This window comes from Sesamum indicum, linkage group LG1 (assembly GCF_000512975.1).
Source record: "Sesamum indicum cultivar Zhongzhi No. 13 linkage group LG1, S_indicum_v1.0, whole genome shotgun sequence".
Lineage (NCBI taxonomy): Eukaryota > Viridiplantae > Streptophyta > Magnoliopsida > Lamiales > Pedaliaceae > Sesamum > Sesamum indicum.
This window is the reverse complement of record NC_026145.1, coordinates 9,074,827-9,090,427: the sequence shown is the minus strand read 5'-3', so window position 1 is coordinate 9,090,427 and position 15,601 is coordinate 9,074,827. Positions and strand designations below refer to the sequence as shown.

The window sequence follows — 15,601 nt, the reverse complement described above, 5'->3', positions numbered from 1 at the left end:
AGCTATTTGTTCCCGTTACGTCTATAAGCTCAAGATGAATCGTGATGGCAGCGTGAACCGCTATAAGGAATATAGCCAAATTGAAGGAGTCGACTACACTGATAGTTTTTCTCTCATTGCCAAGACTGTCATGGTGCGATTATTTCTTGGCATTGTTGCAGCACATTCTTGGCCCCTGCACCAACTTGACATAAACAATGACTTTCTCCATGGCTTTCTAGACGAAGAAGTTTATATGACGCTGCCTGATGGTGTTGAAAATTCTGCTTGTACTTATTCTTTTGTTTTCAGTATTTGTTTTTTATTAGTATTCCAGTATTTAATTTTTGTTGAGTCTGTTGCCAACTAGAGTTCAAAGTGAGTTAGTTTTCTTCTAAACTATGACTCTATTCTTTATATATAGTCTCACATCTTTGTAACTTTAGAACTAGAGAGTTTAGATGAATAAAATACTAGAGTTTTTAGATGGATAAAGCCTAGTTTTTCCTTCTCTAATTTATTGCCATGAATATACTTTGTTCCCCACACTTCAAATTTTAACATGGTATCAGAACATGTTTCTCAAAAAAGGGGGGGGGGGGGGGGGGCCCTTTGAAACTCTAGCACGCCGCCGCTGGCATACTTGCTCGCTGCTTTTGAAATCCTAGAGGGCCGCCGCATGAAACTGCATTCATCGATGAAACTTCGACAAAATCGAATGCTGATGATCTCCTTCTTCCTTCTCTGAATTCGTCTATGAGCCTTTGTGGCTTTGAATATTGGTAGAACCTTTGTGGCTGTGAATATTGGTGGAGCCTTTATGGCTTTGAATATTGGTGGAGCCTTTATGGTTCTATAAGCCTTTGTTTTTTTGAGTGATTTGTGCAACCGTGAAGTGGTTGTAGCCTTGGGTCTTTAGGCTATTGAGCCTTCATTTTGCTCTATGTCCCCTTGTTCCTTTATTTTCCAGTTTATGGGTCTGATCAAATTGCCGATTTCTTTACCAAGTCCATTTCTGCTGCTGACTTCCCGATTTCTTTACCAAGTCCATTTTTGCTACTGACTTTGAACGATTCCTTTGCAAGTTGGGCCTCGCTTCTTTGGCTCCATCTTGAGGGGGACTGTTGAAAGTTTTGCTTGTACTTATCAAGTTCTGCTCGTACTTATCCTTTTGTTCTCAATGTTTGTTTTTTATTAGTATTTCAGTATTTAATTTTTGTTGAGTCTGTTGCCAACTAGAGTTCAAAGTGAGTTAGTTTTTTTTTTAGCTAGGACTCTATTTTTTATATATAGTCTCACATCTCTGTAACTTTAGAACTAGAGAGTTTAGATAAATAAAGTACTAGAGTTTTTTTAGATGAATAAACCCTAGTTTTTCCTTCTCTAATTTATTGTCATGAATATACTTTGTTCCCCACACTTCAAATTTTAACAGATGGGTATTCTGCTCCTCCTGGCCAAGTGTGTAAACTACATCGATCATTATATGGTCTAAAGCAGGCGTCACAGTAATGGAATTTAGAATTCACCTTGAAGGTTGTTGAATTTGGGTTTAAGCAATCTGCTCATGATCACTGCTTGTTTATCAAGCCGACTCCTCACGATTTTGTGGCTTTACTTGTTTACGTCGATGATATCCTCGTCATGGCACCTACAGAGGATTTAATCTCATAAATCAAACGGTTATGCTAAATACTTTCTGGGTTTAGAGATTGCCCGCTCTACTGAGGGTATGAGTATTACAGAATACAAATATGCCACGGACATCATCACTGATTCTGGAATGGATCTGCAACTTCAGGGTCCACGCCACTGCCTCCTGGACTTAAGCTTAGTGCCACTTCAGGGACATTTCATAAGCAGCCCGATAAGTTTAGACGATTAATTGGGTGCTTGTTATATCTTGGTTTTACAAGACCTGATCTTTCCTTCGCCATACAACAGCTGAGTCCATTTCTGTGACATCCTACAGATCAGCATTGGACAACAGCTTTGCATATTGTTTGCTACCTTAAGGGTGCCCCTGATACTGGCTTTTTCTTCTCGGCCTCTAATTCCTTGCACCTATCTGCTTACACGGATGCTGATTGGGTGCTTGTTTTGATTCCCGTAGGTCTGTGATTGGGTATTGTGTGTTTCTTGATTCCTCTCTCATCTCATGGAAATCTAAGAAACAGAACATTGTTTCGCATTCTTCGGCCGAAGCAAAGTATAGAGCTATGGCTGCCACTGTCTGTGAACCTTAATGGATATCGTTTTTACTCCGTGATTTCTGTGTTCCCGTTGCTACACCGATTCCCTTCTGGTGTGATAATCAGACCGCGCTCCATATTACTGCTAACCCCATTTTCCTCGGGTGCATGAAACATTTGGATATAGACTGTCATGTGGTGCGAGACCAGTACAAAGCTGGCTTTATATCCCTTTCTTATGTTTCCAGCAAGTTGCAGCTTACTCATCTTTTCACCAAAGTCCTTGCCTGCTGTTTCCTTTGCTTCCCTCTTGTCCAAGCTGGGCATCTTACGCCTTCATCCTGCCTCAGCTTGAGGAAGGGGTGTTGAAGCTGTGATGCAGTTGAAGTTGCAGAGAGCAGCAGAGTTGCAGCTGCTGCGTTTATATTTTGTCCATTTGTTCTTTGTAAATCGCTTTTACTAGTGTAGCGATTCTGTTAGTTAGAAAGCCATTTCTTCATTTGGTGAGGTAGTGTCTAGGTGGCAGTTCGTTGCAAGCGGTGACTAGCCAGGTGTCCTATTTAAACTCTGCAAAAATTCATCTTCTTCATTCAATGAGAAACAAACCCAGATTTATTTACTTCTGCATCTGCCTTCTACAACTATGATATTTTGCATTTCTGCCATGGATTTTATAGGGAAAATGCAAGCAACTTCAATTGTGATATTGTAAATGAGTAAATTATCCCCTTATAAAAATAAGTAGCGATTTACCTTCCTATATTTTTTAAAATACAACAGTTTAGCCCTTTATAATTTTTAAAATGAAATAATTTACCTTCCTGTATAAGGAGGTAAATTGCTTCATTTTAAAAAATACAGAAGGATAAATTGCTATATTTTTTTATAGGAAATAATGTACTCATTTTTTATATAACAGAAAAGTAAATTGCTTTTCACCCATTTATTTACAAGCTTTCTCAACATATTGCTTACACGAATATTCATTAACAAATTATGTGCAAGTCACACAACCAATTTCTTTCATTTTGAAAGATAAGCTTGCCAGGTAACTTGTTTCTTTCAATTTTCTAAAGAAAGGTAGCAATTGGGTGGCGTCTTAATTACTTTTTTGTTTGACTTTGGACAATCTCTTCATTTCGTGAGACCCTTGGACTGTTTGTTAGAACTTGTAGTTTAGTGTTTTTTTTTTATTATTTAAAAAAGTAAATAAGTTATAAAAATAAATATCTATACATTGATGGGATTTAAATTTATGATTAAGCCTTAACTTCGGCAACAAATTAACCAAGGCTCGTTAAAAATTTGTAGTTTTTTAATCACTAAGAGATTTTAAAGAGAAAAAATGAAGATTTAAATAAAAAATTAAAGTGGAGTAATGCATATGGTAAGAAATGAGAAGTAGAAAATTTGATAAAAAAATAAAAATAAAAATTCTGTGAAAATAAAGAATTATTTCTAAAAGGATTAAAAAGAATAGGCTCTCCAAAGTTCAACAGGATCTTGTTACATAATTTCCTTGTTTAGAGGAATTTTTTGTGTATTAGTATTTAAATGCAATTAACACATATATAAAGAAAACAGCAGAAGCAATTAGAAAATGAAAAAGGAAAATAAATACTGTGGTTGGGAGCTTGTCAAATTTCATGGAAAAGAATATTGTCACTTAAGGTAGAGCTTGTTAAATTTAATTATTCCTTTATTGATTTCTTGGGATTTTACAATTTATGGAACGGTAAGCTCCTAACTTAATTTTTTTTAATAAAATACATGGTTCTTGCATAATTATTAAAAAAAAAATCATACTTTGAAATATTTGATAACTAAAACTAAAATATGAATCAATATATAGCATTAAAAAATACAAATAAAAATGAATTTGTCAGATAATATAAAATTTGAAAAATTGAATAAGTTAGTTATCTTATTAGTTGAAGGGCGTCTTTGATTTCACAAAAATTTAGTGCGGCAGTGTCATTAATCATTGTTTGTGAGTATAAAAAAAAATTATAGATTAAATTCTGTTCATTTTGAGTATTCGACTAAATGAGTGAACCTGGCATGAGAAAATAGTAAGTCACGATGAATCTATAATTAAAAATTTCTCAGCTTTTGTTTTATCTTCAGCAAATTAAGATTTCTAGTTGAATGGATTTTCAATTCTAATTTCTTTTAAATAAATTAATTTTTATATAAAATTGGATAGACCATGTAATCTATATATTAAATAAAAAAATAGAAGAGATTTTAAAATAAAAATCAATATGAATTTCTTGTGGGCAAAAGAAGAGTGATAAAGGAAAGAGATTCTTGAATTTTGGCAGACTACCAGGACAAAGCCACAACACAAGCGTTCATCCTCCAAGATAAGAAAAACACAATTATCGTAGCATTCAGAGGAACTGAACCCTTCGGTCTTCAGATTTCGACATCTCCTGGTACGCGATTCCAGGAGTCGGCAAAATCCACTGCGGCTTCATGAAAGCTCTGGGCCTGCAGAAAAGCCAGGGCTGGCCGTCGAAACAGGACGATGGCAAAACGGAAACCGCCTACTACGCCGTCAGGAGACTGCTGAAAGAGCATCTGCAGAAAAATTCTGAATCTAAATTCATAATCACCGGCCACAGCTTGGGCGGAGCGGTAGTCGTTCTGTTTCCGGCAGTTCTGGCGATGCATGAGGAGTCGGCGTCGCTGGAGAGAGTAGAGGGCATCTACACCTTCGGGCAGCCCAGAGTGGGAGATGAAAAGTTCGGGGAGTTCATGAAAAGCGTATTGACAAGTACGGTTTTAAGTATTTTCGGGTTGTTTACAGCTAAGACTTGGTGCCCAGATTGCCTTCCGATGATTTCACCCTCATGTTCAAGCAGTTTGGGACGTGTATAAATTATAACAGCTTCTACCAAGGAAAAGTAAGTGAATTCCACTTGGCATATACTTTTCGCATCTCAAATTAAAGTAATTGGCCCCAACAGACATACAATGTTAAACGATCATCTCAAACTAAAAGTTTAAATTATTAAAAAATAAGAATCATTACACTCCTCACATGCAAAGTTTGTTACAAGGCTTTATTTTAAAAAGTACGGGGTGTATTATTGTATTTTTTTTATAAATAGGTAATGTGTCCATTTTCAATATTATTGTGGATAAATTGCTATTCACCCTATATAAAAGTTTAAGCCGTGTAAATTAAATTAAATACTTCAATTTAAAGTCAAAAGAGGATCTCCCCAAAATGCAGCCAGTGTATCTTGTAATAGACGGTTCAGATGTGGCCATGTACTCCATGTTTGGTTGGATAAGTACGTGACCACATATGAAGCAGGCAGTGACTGGACCCCAGAGCATTATATATATTTACTCGTCAACAAATATTAGGAAATCATAAGAATATTTAGTAATGGTAATTTAAATTTGTGCAGGTTGTGGCTGAAGAGCCAGACAAGAACTATTTCTCCATGATATGGGTAATATCAAAGTTGATAAATGCATGGTGGGAGCTGATAAGAAGTTTCGTTATTACATACACGAATGGGGCCGAGTACCAGGAAGGGAATCTTCTTCGAATGTTTCGTGTGATTGGACTTCTAATTGCGGGGCTGCTAGCCCATTGCCTACAAGATTATGTTAATGCCACTCGATTGGGATCATCCAACGTATTTCTCCCGGGTCACATATCAAACGGCCAGAAAATATTTAAGTTGCAACGATTTTGTTCAATGATGATCAAGAACTGTTTTTTATCCACGAAAAATTTTGTGGGATGGGCAAGAAAAATCATATTCAAATTTGATCAAATTTGATTGATTATATGACAAATATTATTATGTTTGCTGTGTTATTTTGACAACGACATGAATAGTAATTTACCAAATATTTGTACCCATTTTATAGGCTTTCAAATATCGTATAAGATGTTATTAATAAACTTGTGGGCTCACCTAAACACCCTCTACGGACATCCTAGGCAGAAATCACGGGAGGTTCTATGTTGAATCGCAACTCGAATTGCTATCTAAAGCGACCAACTAGAACAAGATGAAAGGCAGAATATGAACAAGTTAAGACAAGGCCATAACATTTTCACTGGATAGTGTACCTCAAAAGAATCAGTAAAGAACTATTTCCGACGGGCAAGAAAGCAATTACTGAGATGATACGCCTTGACATATATACAGCAAGAAAATCCCATGTAAGAGGTTCTACGAGCTGGGGTTTGCTGATTTTCAGACAGTGAGTCTCTCATGGCTCGGGCTTTCATCTCCGCAGCTCTAAGCTTGTTCAAAATTTTGTCCATGGACGCTGATCTCTCCTTCTCTAGTTTCATCTGAATAATGTTGTTGGACGAGGATAAATAAATAAGTATTTTTTTTTTTTTGGGGGGGGGGGGGGGGGGGGGGGGGGGGGGTGGGGGGGCGGGGAAGTTCAGAATTCATAGCAAATCATGAAATGAACAGCAACAGCCTGAGAAAGAGAACTGATTCGTAAGTTCGGCAATAGTTGGCTTTTTCTTCTGCAATGAATATGTGAATTTCAGATACTTGTGATTCTCAAGATTTTATAAGAAAAACACAAACCTCAAGTTTCCGAATTGCTGCCTCAGCTTTCGCCTTCTGCAAGTTCTCCCAAGCAGTGATCTTGGCTTCCTCTCTTTGCAACCTGCACAAAAACAGGTAGTGCATGCATGATTCGATGATGAATCAATTTCAATCTAAACTTCAGTTCTGCTAAATTTTAGACTGTGATCCTTAACTCTATAAGATCCCCACGAACAATAAAAATCCCACTTTCCTCGTCACTCACTGAAACAACAGACGTACCTTGATGCGTTTTTTGACGCCTCAGAACCGTTCCAAGGTAAAGGCAAGTCGTCAACATTAGTCGAATCCTTCTTCATCTTTTTTGTTCCTTGTTTCTTGAACTGTCTGGCCGTAGTGGTGCCTTTGTCTACTTGGACATCTCTGATTTCATCTTTAGCGGCATGATTGCTGTGTGGACGAAACAAAGCAGGAACTGACGAAGGTAAAGTGGAAAATGACAACCTTCCTTTGGAAGATGAATGAGTGCTCCCTTCAGGGCTCATTTGAGTTGCCATGTCCCTGCGGTAAACGACGGCTTCTTCCTCCTTGGAGCCGTCAAGTTTATCATCTGTATTTTCAAATCACCAGTTAAAAGCAAACATTGGTGCAAATCAATAGTTATTAGTAACATAATACAGAGACAGATAAATTCATAGAAGAAATTGTGTCATTTTCAGAAACATAACCACGACAAATAGGATTTATATTTGAGTAAAGAACTCAATTGGAATCAGCTTGGTTTCAGATCCTGGAAAAATCACTCAGGAATTCGGAAACTGTCGACCCCACTAGACTTACCTACAACAAAACTAAGATCCCACCAGGAAAAGCCTTAAAAAATCTGTATAAAAAGGGAGAATTGGTGAAGTAACACTAAACTCCCACTGGATGATTGGTGAATCCCATTATACGTCACTAGATAGGGCAATACCATTGCATCTCATTTGCACTTAATGATTTTTACTCCAACAGGTCGTCATTCTGGAACTTTGTTCAGTTATACTAAAGCATAAGCTGTCAACTACTGAACAACATTGAAAGGCCTAGTACATATCCTCTCTTCCAGATGGGTGATTCGTCTTATGTTTCATGTCACGTGTACAAACCACAAGCACAAACTATTCCATCAAATATACAGGTAGACTGAATTCTTATAAATTTTACATACATATGTTAAGTGAAATAATGAAACAACAATTCCAAATAGTCGTTCCAAACTGTTTTTAAGTCCAGAATTATACCTTGAGAACTTGGCATGGCGGTTTCATCGAGCAAATCCGACATGCCGGGCACGCTGGTGCTCCTTGTTATGTTATCCTTAGCACATGAAGAATTAGATTTTGCAGCATCATAATGAATGGATAAACCATCAGGGGCCAACACACCTGTTGCGAGCGGTGAATTTCCCATGAAACTCCTCATAGTCCCACCTTCAAGCGTAGGCGAAAAGTTGGATAAGTACACAAACCCTGGAGGCCCCAGAGGCCCACTCTTGGATTTGGGGCGTCTCTGAGGTTGAGAAGCCGAAGACTTGGCAGAAGAATGAGCTGAAATCGGGCTAGTAATCCATCTCTCTGCATCGTCCCATTTGGAAGGCAAAGCTCTTCCACTATTAAAGGGCATCAAAGCAGCAGTACTAATATGCCTCCTACAAGTTGGCAACGGTACTCGCTCTGAATGCCAAGATTTAGGTATTTCCCCCCGATTGTTAACACCATACTCTGGCGTTCCAGGGCTGGTATAGGCACCTGAATTTCTCTTCATGACGATCAATTAAAGGACAAATGTGGGGGGGCAAATTGCTTCCATCATTCTCCCAATCTCAAACCATTTTCAGCACCTAAGAATCAGATTTGAACTGATCACACCACAACACCCAAATTCTCAAAGTAGAAATAAATAGTATAAAAAACCATGCTTCTATCTTGTATTCTGCCAGAAACCAAAGGCAGATTTTCAAGAAATCTCAAACCTGTAACTCATCTTCCTATCACCACAACAAACAGAGACAAAGAAACAGAAAAGGCTTGGATGAGTAACTATATCACTAGTTGTATAAATGAGAAAGATATTTCTAACTAGTCAATTTTGTTGAATCTAACACCACACGAAAAAAATCCAGCCTTTCATTGTCAAGATGCTTATACCCATTGTTCATTTCCCAAAAATCCCATTTTCCCAGCTTCACATACACACACACACACATAGAGCCCAGAAACAAGAAGGAACTAGAAAGAAATGCACTTTCCAAAGATCTTACCTCTGATTGGCTAAAAACTCACAAAACATTGATCAAAAGTACTTCAGTTGTTACCCTTTTACCTTTTTCCTCACACTTTTTCGATGATTCCTGTTCACACTTAGCAGTAATAATTAAATGCAGAATCTTGAGAAGTGGCCAAAAGGGCTGGTGTCTAATGTCATGAGAAACTATATTTATGTGAAAAAGGGCAGGAGAAATACTTTAATCAGAAAAGGAAGGCTGATGGAGTCGGTGTGAAAGCACACACAGAGTTGTGTATCAGGACATCAGAGAGAGTTGTACGTTTGACGAAACAGTGGACTGACTCGCGTTGCTTCGATTAGAGATTTAGGATAGTAATTCTTGCACTTTAAAAGCAAATATTAATGGCCGAAAGGGACGTGCGATTCTTGGATACATCGCGTCCAATAAGCCGTCCGTCTATCCACCTTTGATTTAGCTGTGGAGACATACATTATGGTTGTAATTAATGGTCAAGAATTACAGCTACTCCTACACCAACAAGAAGGAAACGGGAAGGAGATGGGATTTTAGGGTTCGACTGCTCGAGGTTGTGTTGACAGATGTTGTCTGAATGTTGATAATCAAAATGCAGCCCATCAGACAATACACCGAAATATAAAGGGCCCCTTCAAGATCGACTTTGGATTTTTTGCCGGATTTTTGAACTTGTATGAACAAGATATGTTCAAATTATAATAATAAAAAGAATTAAAATGCACCATCCCCATCTAAAAAAAATACACATATATATATAATATATTTGACAAAGAATAAAATTTCAAATGAAATTTAAACAAAGTTACATAATTTTAAGGAATTTAACAATATAGTTTTCGTTATAATGGTCGAAAGAGAATAATTGTGCTTTTAATCTTCAAACATAATTATTTATGTGCTTTTGATTTTTAAATAATTTGATGTTATAGTTTTTAAATGAAATGGCAGATTTAGAAAGGAAAAAAAAAAGTAAGAAATAAAATTTTGTACAGGTTATTGCAAATTTATGAGCATTAATTGCAAATGGAAATGGGGAGTATCTATTTTTTTTCTTTTTGGAAATAGTATAATGGGGAGTATCTTAATTGGATGTACAAATGCAAAGAAATACATAAGCGAGAAATAGATTGGAAAAAATATATATAACGTATATATATATATATATTGACGTAATTTTTCGCTTTCACATTATAAATCCAAGAGAGTGATTAAATGATTGATCAACATAAAGGCCATATATAGATTGATTACTCTTTGTTATAAGTCACATTCACATTCATTTAATTTAGATTATTTTCACAACATTATAAGAAGTGGCAAAAGATTATTACCAGGCTATATATATAGTAATGCTCATTTTTATAAGTCACATCATGTTATTTATTAATATTAATATTACATAAGAAATTATATTTATCAATATAGCATTAATTCTTCGTTATAGGTCACATCAATAATTTAGATTGTTTCAGAAACTTATAAGAAATGATAAGAACTATTGCTAGAATTTAAAATTTTAATATTAATTTTTAAAATAAATTAATTTTGGATGACAACAATCTATTTTTTTTTTAATTATTATTGTTGAGATTTATCTTGGGTGACTTTACGATCACCCAAATATGCTCCGAACAATCGCAAAATTGGGAATGACATTGGCATCATCCTCCTGTCTTGGGTGGGAAGAGAGTGGGAATGCCGGAGAGGGCATGGTGGGGAGGGGTGGGTGGGTGGTATTAGGATAGGTGGTCTGAAAAAAGCCAATTAGATCGGTATATTTATAATATATTTTGATAATAACTCGATTTTATGTAATATTATTTAATGAATAAAATGAGTATTCGTTATTGGCATTTTCTTTGATGTCCTTGTTGTGTATGTTTGCATTTTTTTTTAACATCACAACAAAGCCCACAACCACATTGACAACTGTGCAACAGTTGGACTGCACATTGGATGCGGGCATGAAATCAATTGCCAAGGGTTGGGTTTGAAATGATTTAAATCGAGAACATCGAGAATATGTATCGAGTGTCCTACGGAGACTTGCATTAAGAGTCGCATTCATTTGATGAGTGCTACGTTTTATCGACGATAACGAGGGACGTCTATGCGATCTTAGTAGGTCGATGGCTAGGAATTAACTGAACTGACTTGCTGGGATCGTCATATAGAAGCTGTAGAGGCTTGGTCGGTATGACTCGAATCCCCGACTCTGATAGTACGGGAACAGTCCTCAGACTTGAGGAATCACGGCAGTCATGTGCATACGATGATTGTATCTTGAATTTGTGCTAGAGGTAATCGTGTCACAGACATGGTTATTATAAGCCTTGTCCAGTGCAATCAAAGCATGTAGCGAGAACAGTGAGTGAAGAAAAGGATTTGTCCCCTGTCAATACGTGATAGAGGTATCTCCTATGTACTTGGACATGCGTTGATGCTCTATGAACCTATGGCCACAGTTATTGGTCGAATAGGAAAAGAGGTTCCTATGTCGAGCAATTTGGTGTAACGCGATCTTAAGTATTAAGTATAGACGGTTAGTCCAGATGGGAGCCGACACCAAATTTCATGCCCTGAACTAAGGTTGGGAGACGGTAGATGGAAAGACCGTACCCGTATGGACTCTAGAGCCTAAAAAGTTTGCATGGATATTCGCCTAGTCTCTAGTGCCATGGACTGTTGCTAGATGGCCACCTATGGTGACGGGCTTTCTTGATCAAGGGTTGATCGAGAATTATTAATTAAATTAGATTTAATTAGTGATAGTGTTTGACACTAGCCCAAGTCTAGCTGAGAGGTGAATTTAAAGAGTCATACACAAATCACCGAGAAGGGACGAGGAATTAATTAATTGAGAATTAATTCCATAAGTAATTGGATTACTTATAAATGCTAGAGATGAAGGAGCCCAATGATAAATTAATAGGACTGATTTATATTGGGCTTGCCCTTATTATTTATTGGACTTCTTAATTAATAAAAACTTATTGGGTTCATGTATTTAATTGGATTAAATATATGATGGGCTTAATTAGGTGGTTTTTAATTAAACTGAACTTAATTAAAATTAGTTGGGCCTTGTATTTTATCCTAATAAAATCGGCCAAACACCCCCTAAATTAAGCACATTGGATAATTTTAAGGAAGGAAATAATTGACTAGCAATTCTCACTTTTGAAAAGTGCTATGTTGTTCATTTTTTATTTGGAATAAAAAATATATTGCCTTATGGATAATGGAATGAACCTAAATACATTCTAATATATCCATACCAGGTACATATATAATTTGAAATAATTAATTATTACACAACCCAAAAAAAAAAAATTCCTATCCTAGAACAACTCCAATCGGCCACCCTTCTCTCTCCAAACACACTTGGTGTGTTTTCTCCCTTATTCTCCTCTAGCAAAGGAAATTAAGGGATCCCTATTTTTTCGTGTGGTGTGAATGTGTTTTTAGAGGACTTTTATGTTGGAATCTCACATTAACAAATCAATAAAAAAAGGTTCGAATGAAATAAAAAAAGAGGTAATTTTTTATTTACGTTTCTTGCGCTCCTCAGTTTTAATTTCACCATAAGCTCATTATAGTTTTTATTGTTGATTTTATTAACTATATCAAACGCTCGGAAACTTCAAGGGTACACCCTTGAAACCATGGTCTTATTATATTCGATTTTTAATTTATGTATTTTATCACCGCATCTGCTTGCACGTTCCCGGGTCGTTCCACTTGCTTCTTTCAGGTGGCGGGTTAATTTCATTCTACTTTTTATAATGTATAATTATATATAATATATATTTAAAATTGATTAAATGTAAGCTCTTAATTTTTCATAAAATTAAGATCCGATGTCCAGATAAATTAATTAAATTATACGATATTGCCCACAGTTAAATTTTAATATTGGTGGTGCAGCTGTTTATAAAAACAAGCTGAATTAAACTTACATTAAATCAATAATTAATTGTTATTTCTTATTCTGGCAGACAAAATGAGAAAATAGGGTCCACACATTGGTAAATCTGCCAAAAAAATTGTATTTGCACCATATTAGTCTATTAGGGTAATCTATTGTGGTCGTAAAAATTTAATTATATGAAAATCAACATACAAATTAAAATATTTATTTAGTTCACCGAATATATTAAAAACGACACAAATCAACATAAAAATGTATAAATATTCGAATTTAATCGCTAAATGACAAGAGTAGAGGGTGAACGAAGTTTGATATAAATAACCCAAGAAAATCTAAAATTCAATTTTGATCGTTTTGCAGTTTATCAACCAACAACTTTCCTCCACCTCTCAACGTCCACTACCGTCACACACTAACACATGCACCACCGCCCTCAGCGCACTCCGCTAATGGTGCTTATTTAATGTAATAAATTTCACTTAATTGTTATTAAGAAAAATAAGAAAGAAAAAGCAAACGACAGATTTGGTGACTGATCATCAAATAAATTATTTCAACTTTTTTTTTTTTTTTAACAAAGAACATTCGTTTTTCAGAAATTATAGAAAAAGGCAACTACAGACAGGAGAACAGGTGTATGGATCTTTGCAAGCTGAGTAATGGGAACATGCAACATGGGCGCGCCAGGTGGCCATAAAGAAATCTCCACCATTGGTAGTGCTGCTTCATGGTTCTTGATTGGCTCCATCTCTTGAAGTCCCCATCAATTTCCACCTGCGACACTTTATTAATCTGAGACTGACCCAGGAAGCAGATTTGTACACAGTGTCAATTCCTTTTCTTTTTCCTGGAAATTTTCCAAGTAAAAGGCCGCAGCTTTACTACTGAAATCTTGAATTATAAACAGAAAAGGATGACTTCAGTTGTGCTTTACAATCAGATTAATCCGTTGACAGCAGTGTTTTCAAGAACCCATTTTTCGTTTCCGATGTCGAAAGATTTTCCAACGGAAATCTGCTGCTCTGTGAAGCATAAGTTGAAGTCCAGAAAGCAAGAACATGGGCAGTTCAAGAAAGTGACAAGAGTGAGAAGCAGCGTAGCTGGGGGGCTGCAAGTGGAACTATCTGAAAGTGGTTCAGCTTCTCGGCCGCCAGAGAAGAAGCTGAGAGTTCTGGTGGCGGGTGGCGGGATTGGGGGGCTGGTTTTCGCGTTGGCGGCGAAGAGGAAAGGGTTTGAGGTGGTGGTTTTTGAGAAGGATTTGAGTGCCATAAGAGGGGAGGGACAGTATAGGGGTCCTATACAAATACAGAGCAATGCCTTGGCTGCTTTAGAGGCCATTGATATAGATGTTGCTGAAGAAGTTATGTGTGCAGGATGCATCACCGGTGATCGGATCAATGGCTTGGTTGATGGGATTTCTGGTTCTTGGTAAGTTCTTGAGTTTTTATTGTATTAGAAGAATTTCAATGTGGAAGTTGATTGCAAAGTTATTGCAATTTAATAGAAGTTTGAACTTGCTTTATTTGTGAAGTTGCTGCGATAGCTCAAAGAAAATTTGGTCGTGAAATTGGTTGGCGATGAGGCTATTGCAGATTTCTTACTACTTTGATTCAGTGTTTATGGTTGTGTGTATTGAGCATTCATCTTGATTTTTGCTTAGATTTGAAGGTTTGCTCCCATCTCCTTAGTTCAATCCTCTGCATTTGAATTCCTGATTGGTTCAACTGCTTGCCTGGTTCTTGATTTTTGTCTCTTCAAATAGTTAAATTAATTTATTTGTCCGTGTAGCATATTACCAGAGTAAGGGAAGCGGCACACTCTCATCTGTGAAGAATAACTTTTTATAGTTTTGTTTCCTCTATTAAGCAAAACCAAAATTATCCAGCACTGCCTTTGTCTTTTCAAATTGAGCCTTTGTAATAAGTGATGAATTTCAGTGGAGAAAATTGAATCTGTTTGAAATACTACTCTGAAAATGCACTGGGAGGGTGGGACTAAGAGGAAGGAGCTATGGACCAACTCATTTGAAAAGACGGTTTATAATTCCAGTTTGGCTTTTCTACGTAATTCAATTGCATTTAGTGATACAGTTGATGATCAGGTACGTCAAGTTTGATACATTCACTCCTGCAGTTGAGCGGGGACTTCCAGTCACTAGAGTCATCAGCCGCATGACCTTGCAAGAAATCCTTGCTCATGCAGTCGGGTCAGATACTATTATGAACGAGAGCAATGTAGTAGATTTTGTGGATAACGGCGAAAAGGTAGTCTTGAGCTTTTGCAGGTAGCTATTTTCCTTCTTCATTTTGAAGTCAGTGGGAATTCTCTAGTTGATGGGATACATTTGGTTTTAATAATTTTACGTATTTGGAAAGGTCAATGATTTTTTTGCTATGTACTGTGATCCCTTCTAACCTTTGTGTTGTTGCTTTCTATAAATTCAGGTCACTGTGAAACTTGAAAATGGACACTGTTATGAAGGCGATGTTCTCGTTGGTGCTGACGGGATATGGTCAAAGGTATTTCCTTGTTTTATGGATATGCAATAAAAAACCAATGGTTTTGGTAACTTGATTGGTGGATTTAACATAGGTGAGGAAAATTTTGTTTGGACCAACTGAAGCCATATACTCAGGTTACACTTGTTACACTGGAA

General features: G+C 36.6%; 2 protein-coding genes and 1 pseudogene across 4 annotated transcripts in view; 2 read left to right on the top strand and 1 right to left on the bottom strand.

Moving 5' to 3' along the window:
- On the top strand, positions 4,486-6,416 carry LOC105161911 (annotated as a pseudogene).
- On the bottom strand, positions 6,225-9,578 carry LOC105159812. 3 transcript variants are annotated; one of them, XM_011077011.2, is made up of 5 exons: positions 9,012-9,578; positions 7,993-8,591; positions 6,992-7,319; positions 6,749-6,830; positions 6,225-6,498 (listed from the first exon to the last, which is right to left on the bottom strand). In XM_011077011.2, the coding sequence occupies exons 2-5, from the start codon at positions 8,513-8,515 to the stop codon at positions 6,292-6,294; spliced, it is 1,140 nt and encodes a 379-aa protein (XP_011075313.1). In that variant the 5' UTR covers positions 8,516-8,591; positions 9,012-9,578; the 3' UTR covers positions 6,225-6,291. The 3 variants fall into 3 exon arrangements, with proteins under 3 accessions (XP_011075313.1, XP_011075317.1, XP_011075319.1); XM_011077015.2 differs by having other exon boundaries at positions 9,074-9,578; XM_011077017.2 differs by having other exon boundaries at positions 9,215-9,578.
- Positions 13,597-15,601, top strand: part of LOC105161901 (zeaxanthin epoxidase, chloroplastic-like) — a 5,397-nt gene continuing 3,392 nt past the window's right edge. Inside the window, exons 1-4 of the mRNA XM_020694766.1 lie at positions 13,597-14,373; positions 15,047-15,209; positions 15,390-15,464; positions 15,538-15,600. Coding sequence (XP_020550425.1) covers positions 13,859-14,373; positions 15,047-15,209; positions 15,390-15,464; positions 15,538-15,600 — 816 coding nt within the window. The 5' untranslated portion in view covers positions 13,597-13,858. The remainder of the gene's footprint in view (positions 14,374-15,046; positions 15,210-15,389; positions 15,465-15,537; position 15,601) is intronic.